The sequence below is a fragment of the Crinia signifera genome, chromosome 2, assembly GCF_055691185.1.
Source record: "Crinia signifera chromosome 2, ASM5569118v1, whole genome shotgun sequence".
Taxonomy (NCBI): Eukaryota; Metazoa; Chordata; class Amphibia; order Anura; family Myobatrachidae; genus Crinia; species Crinia signifera.
The window spans coordinates 89,563,379-89,584,091 of NC_139218.1; the positions used below are offsets into that span (position 1 = coordinate 89,563,379).

Genomic DNA, 20,713 nt, shown 5'->3' on the forward strand with positions numbered 1-20,713 from the left:
GACATTTGTGACTGCATGTGCGCGAGTCAATGAAGTGCCGGTGTCAGGTCCTGCAAGCGCGACGTCATCACGTCGCTCTCCTAATAGATTCCGACCACCGCGGGGCTCTGTGGGTAGCTGATGACGCACTGGATGGAGAGCGGGAGCAACAGCGGCGTATGGAAGAGCGGCGGGCGGCAAGCAACAAGAGGCAGTGGTAAGAAGAGTCAGACCGAGCTGCTTACTGTGTTGTGGCTGCTGGCTGCTTTAAAACCTTTGTCTTCCTCCCCGCTGCTTATTATTCATCAGCTCCGCACCGCTCTGCTCCATCTCCAGGGCTCCATGCTGCTGCAGCAGTGTGCAGCTTCAAATCCCCCCCTTCAAGTCACAATAATGCCGCCCGCCCCCCCCCCCCCCCCCCCCCCCCCTGTGCGGCTATAGGTCTACTCTACCTGTTTATTCATATTATGCAGCTGTGGCACTACAAGTCGCAGCATGCACTTTCTTCCAGTCCTTAGGACACCACAACACCCAGCAGATCATCCCAAGCTGCAATGCTATTACCTGTAGCCTATTATGCATTGGTGGCCCTACAAGTCCCAGCAGGGAACCACCAGCTGCTATATGATTACCTGTCAAAGTCTACTATGCAGTGGTGGCACTACAACTCGCAGCATGGCACCACCAGCAGCTATATGATTACCTGTCAGAGTCTATTATGCAATGGTGGCACTACAACTCGCAGCAGGGCATCGCCAGCTATTAGGTCCGCCCCTGGCGATGCAAGGTCCGCCCCCTGGCAACGCCTTTTACTATGAGTATATACAGTTTTCCTGCATAGAACAAGCAGATCGAGTCACAACACCAATCCCAATATAAATACACACAGCAGGAAAAGGTTAATACATCCCTGTCTCGATGTTCCCAAGTTCCTTCTCAGAAGGTTCCGATGGCTTCACAATCCATGGCTCTCATATAGGGCCTGATTCAGACCTGATCGCACAGCCACAAATTTCCATGGCCGGTTTTTAGTGAAGACGCTGTCCGCTAGAGTGGAATCCAGCCTTGAAAATGAATGTGTACACTGTGCAAATTAATATGCATGGCTACACTCATACGCAGCCGTGCAAATATATCCAGAACCCTTCAAATAATTTTTACACCGGCCACAACTCATCACAGGCACAACGTATCCCTGGACTTACTCAGCGGCACAATGGGAAAAAGTATATCAAGCCTGAAGCTAAACACAAACACCCTCCCCTAAAATGCTCAGGCACACCTAACATTTTCCTGGACACTCCCAGCATTTTCCTAGTAATGTCCGGGTTTTTTTTAGCCCTCCCACTAGAGGGCGGTTTCCATCCCCAGCCACCTACTTCCTGTTAATCGCCTTGTGAACGGAGTGCATATAGAAAAAGTTGCAGGACTTTGTCACCAGATGGCTTTGTGCATGCTTACTATGGGGTCGTATACATGTGCAGTGTATCGATAATCCGCTACTATGTGATTAGGTCTGAATCAGGCCCATAATGTGGAAACCATGCAAATGAGAAAAAAAGCCTTCTGGTGCAGTATATACTTAATAAACAATGATAAAAGTTCACTAGAATCACATAGAAGTATGTAGTAGCTGAGGTTAAAACAATTATCAGCAAGTAATGAGAACTAATTCGCGGTAGATATTATATAGTCACCAGGTGGCCTCTCAGGTTGGTCCGCTGAGACTGCGCCATGCCAGAAGAGCAGTGTCCTCAGACTGCTCCCGGTCCTGTTGTCACAATGGCCGGATGATTTGTGCCAGTTGAGTTAAATGCTGAGAATATTGCATTACATACTAAAAACACAGGCAATTCAAGTACATGTGTTATATATGTCACAAAGCATTGTCATTTAAATTGTTAAATGGAAATGCTATGCAGAAAAGGAAATGTGACTGCAATGATAAATCAGCTTTGTGTATCACAGAGATCCCCGTTCTAATTCCAGTAAATGGGTAGGTAGCTGCCATAGTACAGTACATTGCTTTGCCCTGGGCCTACAATGCTGTTAAGATGGCCCTTCCCATAGTTACATTGTTGTTGATATCTGCAGAAGCTGAGCTGGGAGCTGGGACCATGGACCAGCTGCACTTTACTATTTACTCCTATACATTACACAGTACCACTTCTGTATTCCTGTATAATGTGTGTAATTCTCAGTAAGTGCCACTGACGGCTGCACAGTACCACTTCTGTAATGCTGTATACCCCACCCACCCCATTGTTGTTTAATATATTTTATTCACATTTATACAAATAACAATGTATCAGATACTCAATAAATGCACAATACTCAAAAAAATAAGTAATAATAATAATAATGAAAGAAAAAAAAATATTAATAATAATAATAATAATAATAATAATAAAAAAATAGATAAAAAAAATAATAAGTACAATAAAACAGGACAACGTCCTCCATGTTGTTGCAAATAACATACCACAAAATTGCATATTGACACGTAAATTTTGCTTATAAGATTGTTCCTATATCTTTTGAAAGTGTTGTTATCATATCTACTCATACATTAATGTTATTACGGATGAATAATGTTGAAGGACATAATATATATATATATATAATAAAAAAAAAAAAAATTACATAAAAAATAGCCCGGGGATATTCAATTTGTAAGAGTTCTTCATAGATGTTTTTTTCAAATGAGTTACCATGTAAAAGGTCAAAAATTAAAATTTATAATACTAAATTCTCAAGATGGTCATGTTTTTTCCTGCCCTGTATAGTTTGTGTATAAACATATCATGGATTCCATTGAATAAATTTTATGGAGTTGTTCTGTAGAAAAGCCGTTATCTTCTCCATTGAAGCTACAAACCAAACCCACCCCATTGTTAATCTGGCCCTGTTATACCACTTTCAGACCGCACTCTAGACCCGGGTTATTGCTGTGTTCTTGCGGCCCCAACACGGGTCAAGGTGCGGTCTGAAAAGGCCACCACGGGTCGAGCAACACGGGTGTTCAACCCTGGTATTGACCAGGGTTGAACACGGCTTTGATCCGTGTCAAGTGCAGTATGAACGGGTGCCTGGGTCGAGCGACCCGTGTCCCGTTCACAGTATGGAGGAGGCAGCTCTGTCAGCTCCAAGTACTGCCTCCTCCCGAGCCCCCGATGACGCGCCGCCGCCCAGCTCCGCCCCATGTGACGTCACCGACTCTGCAATATGCCGTGTCGGTGTCGGAACTTTCAGACCGCATTGCCGTGTTGCTCTGGGGATGGGACCCATGTCCTAATCCCGTGTGCGACACGGCATTTGCGGTCTGAAAGTAGCATTAGTGATCATTTGAGAATTCAATCCTAAATACATGAAGTGATACTGTGCAGCTATTAACAACATATACTGAGAATTACATTCATTCCACATTATTACAGAAGTGGCACTGTGCAATTGTCCACGACATATACTGAGAATGACATCCATTGCACATTATTACAGAAGTGGTACTGTGCAATTGTCACGGACATACTGATAATTACACCCATTGCCCATAAGTACAGATGTGGCACTGTGAAATTGTCAGTGACATAGGGGGACATTTACCAATATGAAAAACCTAGTTTTTCGTATTGGTATTTCCCCTACGACTGCATACGACTGTTTCAGTCGTATGCAAAGTCGTATTCCGGAGGGGAAATTACAAAGCAGTCATATACGACTGCTTTGTAACCCTCCGATTGGTGTAATGATTCGTATTAGCGGCACATATACAGATGGCGCCGGCCTTATTATTGCTGGCGGAGCGCCAGGACCGTGTCCCTGGCGATCCGCCAGCAATCTGGCGCTCTGGCTGAATGAGACGCTCGTGCGTTTCCCACGCACGAGCGTCTCAATAGCCGGGCGGCGAGGCGGCGCGGCGGGTGCAGTCCTGCCCGTATCCAGCTTCAGGGAGACGGGCAGGGCTGCGGGGGGCTGCGGGGGGGCGGTGTGGACCGGCGGGGACCCGGGGAAGCCGGCGGGGACCCGGGGAAAAGCACCGTCGGAACGGGACGCGCGTGCACCTCGTGCACGCGCGTCCCCTTCCGACATACAGATGGCGCGGGGCGGGGGATGGCGGGTGGCGAGTCCTCCGCCATCCCCAGCAAAGACAAGCCCGGCGCCATCTGTATACGGCCGCTAATACGAATGTCTCTGGCAGTCTGCACGGATCAGTCAGATCCGTGCAGGCTGCAGAGTGTAAAAAAAAACAGAAAAATAAATAAATTAAAAAAAAAATCGGCGTGGGGTCCCCCCCACAGCTGTAACCAGCACCAGGCTGAAGGAGCCGGGGCCGGTAATTAAAAATCAGGGAACCCGACAAATAGGGGTTCCCCGATTTTTAACAACCAGCCCCAGGCTCCAGGTCCAGGGCTGGTTCCCAAAATACGGGGAACAAAGGCGGCCAATAGCGGCATTCGGGAGGCAGAGCCGCACGATGTACACAAACACCGTGCAGCTCTCTGCTGTCCGGCTGGTTTCGGGTGTCGGTTTGTTTTTTTGCCAAGACCCTTACCTGGACTACGTTGCCCTGGGAAAGGTGAGTATGGTTTCCTTCCACAGCTTCCACATGGATTTCGTCGGACTCCGGACCGCCGACAGCGAGGACGACATGTACAGCGACGTCGACATGGAGCCAGAAGATGACACAGGACCAGAAGACAACACAGGACCAGGGCTACCTACGGAAATAAGATAGGTAAGTATTAGTATGTGTGGGCTTTGTATGTATTAAAGTTTTATTTTAAGTATGTGTCAGTGTGTTTTATTGTACTATTTTTAATACTGTGGCACTACAAGACCCAGCGGGCCCTTTAATGCCCCGCAGGCTGGGACTTGTGGTTCTCCAAGTCCCAGCTTGCGGGGGAGGCTTGCTGGGACTCATAGTGCCCCAGTATTAGACAATAGTTTAATCTTTTTTTTACACCAAGATCAGCTCGATGCCCACCGCCCAGGGGCATCGAGGACAGCACCAGGCTTCAGCCTGGTCAGGTAAGTCCTGGAGGGGGGGGACCCCTTTATTGGGGGGGTCCCCACTCCCCCAGGGCCCCTGGCCAAGCTGACTGGTCGGTAGGGCTGAATGCTTTGGCCGGGGGGACTTGTATAAAAAGTCTCCCCCCAGCTGTGGCATTACCCTGCTGGCTGGTTTGGCCTGGGGCTGGTTCTTGAAATACGGGGGACCCGTACTCATTTTGTCCCCCGTATTTTGGGAACCAGCCCCGGACCTGGAGAATGGGGCTGGTTGTTAAAAATCGGGGAACCCCTATTTGTCGGGTTCCCTGATTTTTAATTACCGGCCCCGGCTCCTTCAGCCTGGTGCTGGTTACAGCTGTGGGGGGGACCCCACGCCGTTTTTTTTTTATATATTTTTTTTTTACATTTTTTTACACTAAAGCCTGCACGGATCTGACTGATCCGTGCAGGCTTAAAGCAAATACGACAGGGAAAGAAAGGTGTATTTTCCTGTCGTATTTGCGTGGGTGTTTCACACCACTTAGCAGCCGTATTATCAGTACGGCTGCTTAGTACATCAGGAACCACCATTATTTTGAATGGTGATTTCTGTCGTATCCTATCGATGGTGTAGACATTCGTATTTGTAAATACAAATATGAATGTCCCATCATTAGGAATACGAATTGTTGTATTTTCGGGATTGTAAATCCCGAAAATACAAATTCGTAAAAAAAAGGTGTATTTCTCCCTACGAATATACCTTTTTTCTACGAATCCATTTTAGTAAATGTCCCCCATAGACTGAGAATTACATACATTGCACATGATGACAGAAGTAGTACTTTGCAGATGTCAGTGACATATAATGAGAATTACATACATTGCACGTGATTACAGTAGTACTACTGTGCAATTGTCAGCAACATATACCGAGAATTACATTGATTGCACATGATTACAGACGTGGTACTGTGCAATTGTCACTGACATATACTGAGAATTACACCCATCACACATGATTACAGAAGTGGCACTGTGCAATTATCACTGACAATACCTTTATTACAAATGTACGTAACTTCCCCCCAGCTGAATAATTAGAATAAGACAGCAATATTATTTATTAAATAATAATTAAGGGACAATGTTACAGTGTGTTTTTCTAACAGGGACAATAAAAGTCTGTATGATGGGAGCAACAATTTATATTTTATTATGTGACCACCAATTAGATTTCTTAAATAATAATATTTGTTTTATCATAGAAACATTTTTTTCCCATATTAGTGATCAATGAATATTGTCCCATTAATTTAATAAAGTATTGCTACCTTTGATTATATATTCCCCCCCCCCCCCTAATAATGATTGTTGTCTCCTTAGAAGCATATAATTGCACGCAAAAAGGGGTGGGGTCACGGGTTATATACAGTCACTGGTCTAAGGCTTTGCACTACACTCCTCTTTCTCTACCACCCTCATAGTAACTGTATGATACCTACTTGTGTGCTGATTTTGCCAAGTGTAAAACTGCTGCACATATCCCAATGTTTTATCAGTATATAGAGGTGAGTGGATGACGGTGTTATGTTATGGTTAGACAATTAGATATATACACAGTAATCAGAGGCGTAACTAGAACTTCATGGGCCCCATAGCAAAATACTGAAAGCCCCCCCCCCCCCCCTCCTGGCCAAACCCCCCCCCACCCAGCGAGGGACAGCGAGGGGGATAGAGACATAAAAAACATAAATGGAATACTGTAATAATTATAAAATGATTTAAAAAATGCTACAAGCACTTATTGGGCAAGATTCTATGCTATGCGCTAAATGCGCATGTTTTATTTGCGCACCACATCGCCGCAAATCGCCAATTTTAAATTCGCATTTTTCAGTCAAAATGCGCATATTTAATGTGATGCGCATTGGAGGCTGAAAAGTGCGAAGAGGGGCGATTTGCAGCGAAGTGGTGCGCTGTATTTTGTCCTGAAAATGTGCGATTTTCATGTCTGAAAATCGCACATTTGCAGGACAGCGCAAAGTGTAAAAAAAAAAACGAGCGCGGGGTCCCCCGCCCGAGCATAACCAGCCCCGGGCTCACTGAGCCGGTGCTGGTGACATAAAATCAGAGTCCCCGACAAATAGGGGTCCCCTTGATTTTATGAAACCAGCACCAGACTCAAGGTCCGGCGCTGGTTCCCAAAATACGGGGGACAAAGTGACTAGGAGTCCCCCGTATTTTAAGAACCAGCACCGGACACAACCAGCCAGCAGGGTAATGCCACAGCCGGGGGGAGACTTTTTATACAAGTCCCCCCGGCCAAAGCATTAACCCCCTGGCTGGTCAGCATGGGCAGGGGTCCTGGGGAAGTGGGGACCCCCCCAATGAAGGGGTCCCCCCCCTCCAGGAGTTACCAGCCCATGCTGATAGTCCGGGGCTGTCCTCCATGCCCCTGGGCTGTGGGCATGGAGCTGATGATTTGTGTAAAAAAAATAATGAAAACTATTGTTTTACACTGGCGAACTATGAGTCCCAGCAAGCCTACCCCGCATGCTGGGACTTGGGGAACCACAAGTCCCAGCATGCGGGGCATTAAAGGGCCCGCTGGCACTTGTAGTTCTGCAGTGAAAAAAATAGTGCACAAAATCACACTGACACCCTGTAAAATAAAACTTTAATACACACAAAACACACACACACTGATACTTACCTACCTTGAGCCCGTAGGTCGGTCCCTGGATCCTGGGTCCGGGCTCCGGGGCTCCAGGGCAGAAGAGTCCGGTTCCGGGGCCTTGGTCCTGGTTCCGGGGCTGGTCCTGGGGTTCCGGGGCTCCTGGCGTGAAGAATCCGGGGTCCGGGATCCGTGGTAGTCCCCAGGGGTACCTAAGGAGGCAAATCCTACTCACCTGCTCCCCGGCGGCGACCTCCGGTGACAGCGCTGCTCCAGACTGGTACCCGGCTTGCAGGACTTTGCCCGGCGCTGAGATGTTTCCTCCTCGCCGTCTCTGAACAGAATGATTTCTCGGCCAATTAGGAGCCGAGAAAGTCGGCTCCTGATTGGCCAGAAATCATTCTGAATACAGACGCCGACGAAGTAACATCTCTGCTCTGGATGCGCTGAGATGTTACTTCGTCGGCGTCTGTATTCAGAATGATTTCTGGCCAATCAGGAGCCGACTTTCTCGGCTCCTGATTGGCCGAGAAATCATTCTGTTCAGAGACGGCGAGGAGGAAACATCTCAGCGCCGGGCAAAGTCCTGCAAGCCGGGTACCAGTCTGGAGCAGCGCTGTCACCGGAGGTCGCCGCCGGGGAGCAGGTGAGTAGGATTTGCCTCCTTAGGTACCCCTGGGGACTACCACGGATCCCGGACCCCGGATTCTTCACGCCAGGAGCCCCGGAACCCCAGGACCAGCCCCGGAACCAGGACCAAGGCCCCGGAACCGGACTCTTCTGCCCTGGAGCCCCGGAGCCCGGACCCAGGATCCAGGGACCGACCTACGGGCTCAAGGTAGGTAAGTATCAGTGTGTGTGTGTGTGTTTTGTGTGTATTAAAGTTTTATTTTACAGGGTGTCAGTGTGATTTTGTGCACTATTTTTTTCACTGCAGAACTACAAGTGCCAGCGGGCCCTTTAATGCCCCGCATGCTGGGACTTGTGGTTCCCCAAGTCCCAGCATGCGGGGTAGACTTGCTGGGACTCATAGTTCGCCAGTGTAAAACAATAGTTTTCATTCTTTTTTTTACACAAATCATCAGCTCCATGCCCACAGCCCAGGGGCATGGAGGACAGCCCCGGACTATCAGCATGGGCTGGTAAGTCCTGGAGGGGGGGACCCCTTCATTAGGGGGGTCCCCACTTCCCCAGGACCCCTGCCCATGCTGACCAGCCAGGGGGTTAATGCTTTGGCCGGGGGGACTTGTATAAAAAGTCTCCCCCCGGCTGTGGCATTACCCTGCTGGCTGGTTGTGTCCGGTGCTGGTTCTTAAAATACGGGGGACCCCTAGTCACTTTGTCCCCCGTATTTTGGGAACCAGCGCCGGACCTTGAGTCTGGTGCTGGTTTCATAAAATCAAGGGGACCCCTATTTGTCGGGGACCCTGATTTTATGTCACCAGCACCGGCTCAGTGAGCCCGGGGCTGTTTATACTCGGGCGGGGGACCCCGCGCTCGTTTTTTTAATTTTTTAACCATTTCTATTATTTTTTACAGCAGAACCCTGCACGGAACATTGCGATCTGTGCAGGGTTCTGGCTAATTCGCCAACAGACATTTGGGGGAAAGAAAAAGATAACTCTTTTTTTGGGGGCACTAACTTAGATTATTATAATTTTACTTTCATAACATATGATGGATAATCCAAAACCTCATACAGTGAAAATTATGGGAGTAAATGGGCTATTCTAAAGGAAATCTGAGCAGTCAGGGAGAGAGAGAGAGAGAGAAAGAGATAAGGGAAAATAATATAATTTTTTGTAGATTTTTAGTATACGTGGGATGGATTGGGTGTGTAGTGTCCACAAGACTATGATATTAAAGGTCAACACACATGTTTAAAATTGGTGAATGTTTCAGCCTATTTTAGTCAGATTGTCCATTCATGGGGTTCCTTGGAATTCCCTGGGCAATTGATCTATTAGGCTGATTTTTTTGGTTTTATGATGCTCTGTGACTGTGCAATATTCTTATTGCTTACTGGGATATTGTCCCATTTAGCAAAAAACTTGTAAAAGTGAAAATATTTAACATATTGTGTGATATTAAAATGGCGATGATGTTCTTATTCGGTGGTGACGGCCACTATGGTAGGAAACCCAATAAATTAGCGCTCATGCGCTTAGTTATGCAGAGTACAAATTAGTCTGAGATATCAATATAGGAAAATTAGAAGTGCACCCCTAGGGTCCCAACTGTCCCGTGTTTACCCGTGTGCCCATCAGGCAGTGAACGGGTTAAACAGTGCACAGGTTAAGGGGCCACTAATTGGGGGCAACAGAAGAAAGAAAACTGGGATCTGCTTTTGGGGCTCAGCTCTTGGATCACCCCTGATGGAATACCAGCGCAGGGGGTCACTCTCTGGCTGGCCGCAATGAGAGTCCCTTAGTGAGAGTAGTAAAATATTGATAACAGCACAAATAGAAATAGCAGGTTCAATCAGCTCTATAGGTATTGTAACTAAGTTATTAGTAGTTATAATCTGTCTTATATATTCCACAGGGTGCCTATACTAATTGCACATTTGAAATAAATTTCTAGACCTTTGAACGTACAGATACCTGGGAATAATAATTATAATAATGGCTGAAAGGAAAAAACATGCCGATAATGCTCTCTCACAAAGCGAAAAAAATATACCTTCAACGAAATTTTTGTGCACTTCTATAATCACAATGATGTGATCATTATATCCCTTAATGGTTACTCAGACAATGATATTCAATAGCTCATGCATAAGAATACAGGTGCTTGATACACACTATCCAATTTAGACTCATTCAATCTGTAGTTTTTTAGACGGTCTGTATGCCTTTAAGTGCCTCTCACTATATTCCTTAATAGTCATTTAGACAGACAATTCAATCAGTCATATATAAGACTCCAGACACTTAGCATACACCATCCAATTTAAACTTATACAACCTGTAGATTTTCTCTAGGCAGTCTATATCACTTTAAGAGTCCTGTTTTATCTTTTCATTGTGATATGTACGTTACACACACCAGTACTCACACTTATATAATGTATGAAGGATATGCATAGTTTTAAGTTTGACCAAGATCCTTATACCCGGTCAGACAATGACATGTGTATATACAAGTATTTGGACATCACGTCCCAAACCAAGGCATTTTACTTATCCTTCAGATGTGAGTTCAGTCAGTGCTTAAATAGCATCTGGGTCCTCTCTGTGGCCGTCCTTCCACCCGCTGTACGTACGTTTCGCCGAGTAGGCTTGTTCACCAGTGTATCTCTGTATCTGTGTATCTAATTCGCCAACAGACCCAGGTCTGAAATAAGTGCGATAATTAGTCACTTAAAAAATGCGATGTGCAAATGCGCATAGCATTAAATAAGCGACTTGTATACTTTTCTGTGCGAAAACATCTGGATGCGATAAAAATGCGAATTAATCTCGCATTTTTATTCACCAGACCTTAACGCACATAATATGCGATTTCAGCCCCTGTGCGCATCCCATTAAATAAACGATTTAATGGGAAAATGCGATATCGCCATTTTGTGGTCTAATTACCGCAAAAAAATGATAATCGCATCCCATAGAATGTCACCCATTGTCTCAATAAACCCCTTCTGCCACTGTGGGGATAAAATATCAGGGAGGTGGGGGTGAAACAGGATTTGGCATTTTGCCATACCAGGACAGCAGCAGCACAGATGTAACTCCAGTGCTCAGTGGGACCTGTCCACTGACTGCAGGTGACTGATGGGGCCTCTAACACTGTGCGATGGAGTCCCATCCATGCTGCTGCGGCCATGATATTTCTGATCCCTGACACCCTACTCCGATCTCTCCTGCACCAGCCTTCCTCTCCTCCCCCGCTCCACTAACCCGTCCAGCTCCTCTTGGTGGCCCGGGTCCTCCTTCCCTGCCGGCTGCCGTTTCATACTTGCAGCGCGATCGTTGCACGCTCCTCCGCTCCACACACCTGCATGTAATTGCCGCGCTGTGTGGCAGGGTGCAGGGGGAGCAGCATTCCGGTGCCTCCCTGCACAGACTGCCGACGCGGATCATGCAATTATTAACCTAAGTTAATGTTTAGAGCGCTTATATATGAGTGGTTGTCTTAACGAGCAGCTGCTTATGGGGGTGGTCAGTTCCCCAGAAATAAAGAAAAACAGAAACAACAAAATTAAGCAGCGCTTTCACACAATAATTATTGAGAGTGTATGCATCAATCTAATCATAAAAATGTAATAAAAAATTACACATAAGAATACAATGATAAAATAACAGTAGAATTAATAGGATCTCTATTAAATATAGTCACCACTGATGATAGGTGGACCTGCTCTGGTCTTGGGAATGAATGTCCAATAGAACTTGGAGGGAGTCCGTCCATATAATTTTGTATATAACCTGTGGATGCTTGGTTGTTGGCCAGTTGGCAAAAGTTGGTATAGCCAGTTCGGGAAACCTTTCTGTTAGCGCAATCCGATTTCAGGAATAATGGTCGGTCTGCAACCTCACCGGTAGGAAATTAGGACAGGATCAGATCGTTCAGCAGGAGGTCAAATGACGATTTGTGGCAATTGACAGTGTGACTTTTCTCTGGAGGATGGTCCAAACGCACCAACGCGTTTCGCTGTGCTGACTCGGATCTTCATATTATGCAGCAGGATGTCAGCGTCAGCAATCTCTCTGGATCAAAGCAGGGCACAATGGACTCATGGGATTTGTAGTTTATCGTTAACTGCACAAAGTGTGACCAGTTAAAGTAAAACTACAATCCCCATGATGCCACCGTGCCTGCTTTTCTGTCTATAGCCTAGATACCTCTAAGGTAACTGAAGCTTAATCCCGGCGGCAGCTGCCTTCACATTGTGCCGTCATCGTGGCACTCTCTCTAAGCACCAGCTGCGTAATAGTCGGGCTGGGCTGCCTGGTGGTGTGACAGGGCGCAGGGGGAGCAGCGGGCCCCAATACAGCTCGGGCCCCATAGCAGCTGCACCCCCTGCACCCTCAGTAGTTACGCCACTGAAATTAATACCCACTAACACTCGAGTAAGAATTGGAAATTACCTTTTTATCAACAAAATATATCCCCCGACACTTGGAAGTCCCGCCCCCGAGATCTGATTGGCCCACAGGCCATTCAGTCATATATAATGGATAACCATTGATAGCTAAAACTATCGCTGGTTATCCATCAAATAGTTTACTACTATCGATTGCTAGGTGGAGAATCACCATCGATGGCAACCATCAATGGCATCTGCACCAATGGCCATCCCTAACAATAACATTGTTAAACCTTCCTCTATTATAAAAACATTTTTTTCTTAAAATTGTTACATATCCCCTTCATCCACCCGCCAATTACTCTCCCAACCACTGTAGTAAATCCATAGGTTTGGTGGTAAAACGCAAATCAAAGGTGATTATTTGTACATTTCCCCATTCCCCTTTGAGGCCTGTGAATCAGGACAGTTGGGATATGCGCTGTTCTGCCCCCACTTATCCCTAAACACAATTTGAGACTGTTTTGCTTTAATTTTTTGCTGTATGGCGGCCATCTTGTCCCATGACATCATTATGACATCACAAAGGCTCTGTGGCAGAGGAATTTCTGGCAGCATCAGGAGAAGAAGCTAATATTTTTCTTCTGTGCTATATCTCTATATTTTGGGATTATTTACCTGATATTGTGACATAATGGGCTGTCTGTGCAGTAAACTGTGCATCCCTGCACCCAGCAGGAAGGTAAGTGCGCTGTTATATTTATGGGTTGTACTGTGCACATACAGAGGATTATCACAGGCCGCAATAGGGGGGAGCTCAGCCGATATTGGGTGTTTCTCAGTAGATTGGGCGGTGATTTGTCTAGTTCTGTAACCTACATATGGGTGGATAGGTATATTGTACTTTTATTCTCAATATGCACAAATTTCCACACTTTAACTTGTATTGAACATCCAATACTGCTCTTCACCTCTAGGGGGGGGAATTCAAGTGTTTTTCATGCTGGCGACCACTAGATGGCACATTATTGTTATGTAGCATTAGGGTACATGGTGCTCCCTGTATGTAACATTAGGGGTACATGGGTGGATGACACTCCCTGTAGGTAACATTAGGGGTACATGGATGGGTGATGCTCCCTGTATGTAACATTAGGGGTACATGAGTGGCAGATGCTCCCTGTATGTAGAAACACTCACATTTCACCATTAGCCTCACAGGATCTCACATTATCAGGATTGAAGCATCCATTTCCCCACCTTGCTGGGCTTTGTAGTTCGGCAGCACTTCTGCTGCTGTCGCATAGTTCCTTCTCCTACCAGTAGCTGCCTCCTGCCTGACTCTAACTGCCACTAACTGCCCATGCCCCCTGGTGACCAGGGTTGTCAGATCATACATTTTGATATGCGCACATAAGAATTACACAGGTTTTAGGAGTCAGTTCATACCCACAGTCATTACATTCGATGAGCAGTCACGTTTAGCCCCAGAACATGTGTTAAAAAATATTGACTGCTCATCGGACCCCTGGACCTGTCTAATTCATATCTGCTCTTATTAAAGGGATGATCTGGCACCCCTGCTGGTGCCAGATCATCATACCAAGGAAAACACAGGATGCAAGAGGGGGGTTTCTCCCAACATGACCCATTCCAGGAGGGACACGATGCTTTGTTCCTGGGCTTCACTCTGATATTATGATTGCTGTCAGCTTGGTTGAACTAGTTACTTACTAAGAAAGGTGATAGCAATCCTAAAATATAAATAGGGATGGACAACAACCATCGATGATTCATAGCCATTGATGGTTTATGGCTGATGTACAATAAAACATTTTTACCATCGATGGGTTAGAATCAGATGGTTTGCCTTCATCGATGGTGCAACATTACACCTGTGATGCCCTGCCCCTGGAACTGATTGGTCCATGAGCCAGTCTGTCACATAAAAGGGATGACCATCGGTCGGAGAAAATACAATTACATACTGTAGATGGCTACCATCGATAACTACATGCAATATCACCATCGATGGCAAACACCGATGGTCATCCCTAATTAAGAGAGAAGTCTTAGAAGAGAACATTTTCTCCATTCTAGAATGGGTCAAGTTGAAGGTATGTAATATTATAGATTATGTATGTACTAATGCATACCACCTGGTGCCCAGGGACATGGTCACTTGGTCTCACCAGCGAGTGTCACCCTAACAATGGTTACATATTACTGACAGTATATAAAATTTAGTGAATATACAGTAAATAAGCTGAGCGGATCTTATCTCCATCATTATATATTGCTATAATCTTATTATAACTGCTGACCCCGGTACTAATAGTTATAACAATAAAGTATAAGCCACAATGGTGAAGTTACAGCTGATTCCACCGCCCTGATCTGTTCTATTGCTTCCATGGTAGAAAGTGCTGGCACTGCGGAGAGTTATGTAGTCACAGCTAATGATGTCTCTTCCTCTGCTCCCTACAGCCAGGCAAGTCTGCTAAGCAGCAGAAGGGAGCGGCCAAGCACATCACCAGTGTGCAGCACCCCAACATTGTGTACCCCCCCACCAGTGTGAAGCCCCCCTTGCCCTGTGCCAGTGTGTCTGGTGAACTGCCAGCGAAGCCCGACCCTAGACAGGCGCGAGAGGCTCATGTGGCAGCAGCAGTGGCAGCAGTCATACACGAGGTAGTGGCATCCTACCTGCTGTTTGAGGGTAAGCTTCCTCCAGGTGCTATGAATGGGATGCTTGTATCTGATCACTAGTCTAATTCTAGTGTTGCTTTGTTCAGGCGCACACACCGGTGGTGCCAACATTACTGTTATGTTCCATCAATGTGACAGGCTGGTAACTAGTATGTACAGTATGTACTAAGCTGTGAGTTCTATGACTGTTTGGTAACCAGTATATATGTAATAGGCTGGGAGTTCTGTTATGGGACAGGAGCTTGTTACTGTATCTCACCAGCCTGATTCTGCCTTATGGGCCCTACACACATTGCGATGTGTGCAGGGCTACCTAGCTATGCTAGGTCGGGCTGTGCTGCGCCGCTATCGCCTAGCACACAGAGCTGACAGCCCACACACAGAGCGAGCTGTCAGCTCTGTGTGCTAAGCGAGCAGACAGCGCCAGTGTTCTCTGGTGGGAGAACACTGCCGATGCCGAGATTGATGGACACTGTCCATCAATCTCGGCCAGCGATAAAGACGCGCTAGGACGCGCACGGATGCCGATATAGCCCCCACACATACACCGATGTGAGGGCATTTGCTAAGCGACTTTGCCAAACTAAGCAAAATCGCTTAGAAAATGCCTTAATATCGGCATGTGTGTAGGCCGTATTATACATTATGTTGCTTTATATCTACAGCAGTGTTAATTTCATGCTTTAGTCTTTTTTTTTTTAGTCAATTTCCTATATTTGCCTAAATTATTTGTCACATTTTAGTCAAATGTTTTAATTTCGCCTAAGTCAAGTATTTAGTCAGTGGATCTTGACAAACATTTTTGTATAATTTTAGTCATTGATTTAGTTATGGCTGTGCAGGTTATTGATGCTGTAATGGATTTTGCTGACGATCATTTCTCTATCAATCCCTTGAATACTTTTTATACCTGTCACTATGGGGGAAATTTACTAAGCCAAATACCGCTGAAATATTCGTATTCGTAAATATGAATATTTTAAGCGGATTCGTATTTTTGGCATTTACTATGCCAAAAATACATATCATATTTGTATTCATGGCACATTCGTATTTATGAATACGAATGCATACGCCATCAACAGAAGGGATCAGTATGAAATCCCGGCCGCCGAAATGCCGACGGTCGAAATACCAACGCCGGAATCCCGACCACTTAAATGCAGACAAGGGGGGGCTGTGGATCACCCCCCCCCCCCCCCCTTGCGGGCTCGCCACGCAAGGGGCCCGGTGCCTCGCTACGCTTGGCACACTATTTTATTCTCCCTCTATGGGTGGACACCCATAAAGGGAAAGAGTGCCTGCATTGCCGCGGTCGGGATTTCAACCGCTGGGATTCCTACCACCGGGATTTTGTCCGCATCCCCAAAAGAATACGAATAGGAATCAGCATGCAAAATTATGGTGATTACTAATTTAGTAAGCAGCCGTATGTAATATACGGGTCGCTAATTACCAACAATTAGCTGGATAAAAATAGAAAAATAAATATTTTTTAAAAATGGAGTGGTGTCATCCCCCCCCCCCCCCTTCCCACGGCTATAACCAACCCTAGGCTACCCTAGCCTGTCCTTGATTTAAAAAATCAGGGAAACTAACAAATAGGGATACCCCGTATTTTTTAAAACCAGCACCAGGCCCAAGGGCTGGTCCTGGTTCCCAAAATATGGGGGACAAATTGAGTAGGGGTCCCCCGTATTTAAGAAACAGCACCAGGCCCAACCAGCCAGCAGGGTAATGCCACAACAGGGGGACACTTATTATATAAGATCCCATGGCCAAAGCATTTACCCCCTGACCAGTCAGCCTGGGCAGGGGTCCTGGGGAAGCGGGGTCCCCCCCTCCAGAATTTACCTGCCCAGGCTGAAGCCTGGGGCTGTTCCCGGTACCCCTGGGCTTTGGGTACCAGGCTGATTGCAGTGTAAAATAAAGAATAATCTATTGTATATTGCTGTGGAACTATGAGACCCAGCAAGCGTCCCCTGCTTGCAGGGACTTGGAGAACCATAAGTCCCCTCATGTGGGGCATTAAGGAGTCTGCTGGAACTTGTAGTTCCACAGCAATACAAATAGTAAAATAACCAAATTGACACGCAATAAAAGTAAAACTTTATTATACCCAGAGCCCACCCATACATAAACTTACCTACCGTAGGTAGGTCTCCATTTATCCGTCCATCCCATGGTCCTTACGAAATCCAATATGGATACCTGTGGAAGTAAACCATACTTATTAGGGTCCTCCGGTATAGATTACGTCCTCTATGTTCCATGTAGGCATCCCAGGGACCTGGCAAAAATAACAAAACGGCTTCCGAACACCAGACCGGACTGTCAGGATGACATGTGGGATGTATGTTTACATCCGAAGGCTCCTCCTCCCAAATAGGTTCAGGAGTCGCTAGGCCGTTGGTAGTCATTTAGTTTTTTGCCAAGTCCCTAGGATGCCTACATGGAATAAGGAGGATGTGGTCCCCACTTCCCCGGACCCCTGCCCAGGCTGACCGGTCAGGGGGTAAATGCTTTGGCTGCCAGACCTTATATAATAGGTGTCCCCCAGCTGTGGCATTTCCCTGCTGGCTGGTTGGGCCTGGTGCTGGTTCTTAAAATATGGGGGAGCCCTACTAGTTTTTTCCCCCGTATTTTGGAAACCAGGAAATATGGGGAAACCCTATTTGTTTAATTCCCTGATTTTTTAAAACCAGGACAAACTCTTTGAGCCTGGGGCTGGTTATAGCCATGGGGGGACCCACGCCATTTTTTTTATTATTTATTAAATTTTTTATTTATTTTACACTGCGGCCTGCACGGATCTGACTGATCTTTGCAGGCTGCCAACTCGTATTTGTATTTAGTGGCCATATATCAGGGTTGCCTACCCTCCAGGGAATGGCCGGGAGGGTCCTGGAAATCAGGTCCCCCTCCCGGAAAGGGGGGCAACCCTCCCGCATTGCTGTCCACCTTCCGCAAACCGCTACTCGGCGGGGGGGGTCCACGGGTTAAATGACGCGATCGCTGCATTTTAGCCCCGCCCCCGACGTGCAATGCCTGAAATACCACATGGCTCCTCCCCCGAACCGCCGCCTTTCCCCTTCCATAGATGGACACACCCCTTGCTTCACAGAGCTGGCTCCCCTCTCCCGGAGAGGGCAGTCTAAAAGTCGGCAACTATGCAGTATATACGAATACATCTCAGTCGTATTCGTATTCTAAGTATATTTCCCCCCATGTGTTTAGTAATCTAGGTATCAAACAAGTGCAACTCAAATGCTACATTCTTCACAGCAGGTCATTTATTTTCTGCAAATATCAATTCAAGAAAACCATCGTTTTCTGTTGTTTTTTTAATTAAAAATTTGTATTTAAATAATTAAAGAAAAACAAAACCTTCCTGATACAAGTAAGTAGTACAGAACTAGTCTACTGCAAAATAAAATAAATCTGTAAGGATGCATATTATAATATATAGCTATTCAGCTAAAGGTAAGTAATTGGCTAGCTACATGACAAAGCGTTGTTGCACAGCTGCAGCGCAAGTAAGTAAATCTAGGGCCAGAGAGGATGGATAAAACTGTAAAAAATATAGTATTATGAATAAGAGAATCCAATAAATCACTCAAAAATATGGTGTCCTGACAAAAATGATACAGGATCTTTGTCTAGTCAGTTTTTAGTCATGACAACCAGAAAGAATATTAAGTCAACATTTTCGTTATTAAAAAATTCCTATTTTCGTTATTGTTAAATTTTATTCACAGAAAAAACCTTTGTTGATGAATAGTTTTAGTCTAAATTTTCATTGACGAAATGAACACTGATCTACAGAGGAGATTGCGCCTCCGCACAGAACTCGCAACCTATTACATAGAGCCCATAGACAGTACAGGGTACATTTACTACAATGAAAAGAGGTGATGTTGCACATAGCAACCAATCGGAATCTGTCTCTCATTTTCAGATGATACATCATCTGTTGATTCCATTGATAGCAGCAGCAGTGGATGTTCGGAGCTTATTGAACTGGCAGAAACATCCGCAGATAACTGCAGCACCGGCTCTTTTGCGAGCAGTGACTCCTCCCCCAGGTAGGTTGCCGGCACAATAAGCAGGTCCTCCCTGCTCCGGTCGCTGGGGTAGATTTTAGGTCTCTTGTCTTACACACAGGCTGTGATTTAGAAACGGTATCTACATATCTGCCTGCAGCTGGGGCTGCTACACAGGTTCTACCACACAGAGCACTGATGGGCTGGTATCCTACTTGTATTACACACATGTATATATCATTATACTAACGAGTGTAACAATATAATAAGAGAAACGCTACATTAGAAATGAAGTCATGTCAGTGATCTGAATGATGCTAGATCGCTCAGATCACTCAGCACAGATCGCTCAGCCAGATCCGGAAGCACACAGCGCAGCACCAGCGCTGTGTGCTGAGTGATCTGTCACTGCCCATGTTCTATATAGGGAGAACACAGGTGATGACTAGATTAAGGTCAAGGGTGGCAGGCAGCGAGATCTGGCAGCGCAGGGTGGGTAGCGCTGGCAGGCAGGCAGGGGGTCCCTGCGGCGTATGTGAAGTGAGCGACGGGGTCCCTGCAGTAGATGGGAACTAGTTACTAGTTCCCATCTGCTGCAGGGACTCTGCCGCTCACTTCACATATGCCGCAGGGACCCCCTGCCCGCCAGCGCTACCCACCCTGCGCTGCCAGATCTCGCTGCCTGACTGCCTGTCACCCACCCTCACGCTGCCCAGGTACGGGGAAGGAGGGGGGGAAATGACACCTCCATCCGGCGGAGGGGGGAGATTATGCCTCTATCCGGCGGGGGGGGGGGGAGGGATGCCTCCATCTGGCGGAGGGGTAATTGATGACTCCGTCTGGCAGAGGGGGGGGGGGGCACAGACCTTTTTGTCCAGGGCCCCCACACACCTTAATCTGGCCCTGGGAATCACACCGATAAATGTACTCAGTAAGGGCCACTAACATGGTGAACATGGTGCAGGCGCTGGTAGCAGCAGGGCAGGGAATAATGAGATGACTTGTACATGGCAAACGTTTGTGTTGTTACAATAACAGTCACTGATCAAAGTCTTTATTTATAGGAAGAGAATCTACAAGACACGTGTGGATGTTGGCTTCCTCTGGGATGACGAGGAGGATGGGCTGCCCAGGGTCGATGTTTAAAACCCGACCAAACCTGGACATCGGACTCACGGAGTCATTAACATCTTATAACGCATGTCCCATAACTTGGGAACTTGCACCTTTGATTTGTTGAAAAGTTTATGTTAAGTGCATTAAACTTAAATCATTAAAGTTTATGCATTG

General features: G+C 46.4%; 1 protein-coding gene and 1 long non-coding RNA gene across 3 annotated transcripts in view; both read left to right on the forward strand.

Annotated features, from left to right (window-relative positions):
• LOC146059909 (uncharacterized) overlaps positions 1–20,713 on the forward strand; it is a 130,085-nt gene that overhangs the window by 21,096 nt on the left and 88,276 nt on the right. The gene's annotated exons all lie outside the window — the stretch shown is intronic.
• On the forward strand, positions 30–20,670 carry LOC146059285 (uncharacterized). The gene is made up of 5 exons (XM_083171396.1): positions 30–196; positions 12,481–12,496; positions 15,162–15,390; positions 19,339–19,465; positions 20,488–20,670. The coding sequence occupies exons 1-5, from the start codon at positions 30–32 to the stop codon at positions 20,567–20,569; spliced, it is 621 nt and encodes a 206-aa protein (XP_083027522.1). The 3' UTR covers positions 20,570–20,670.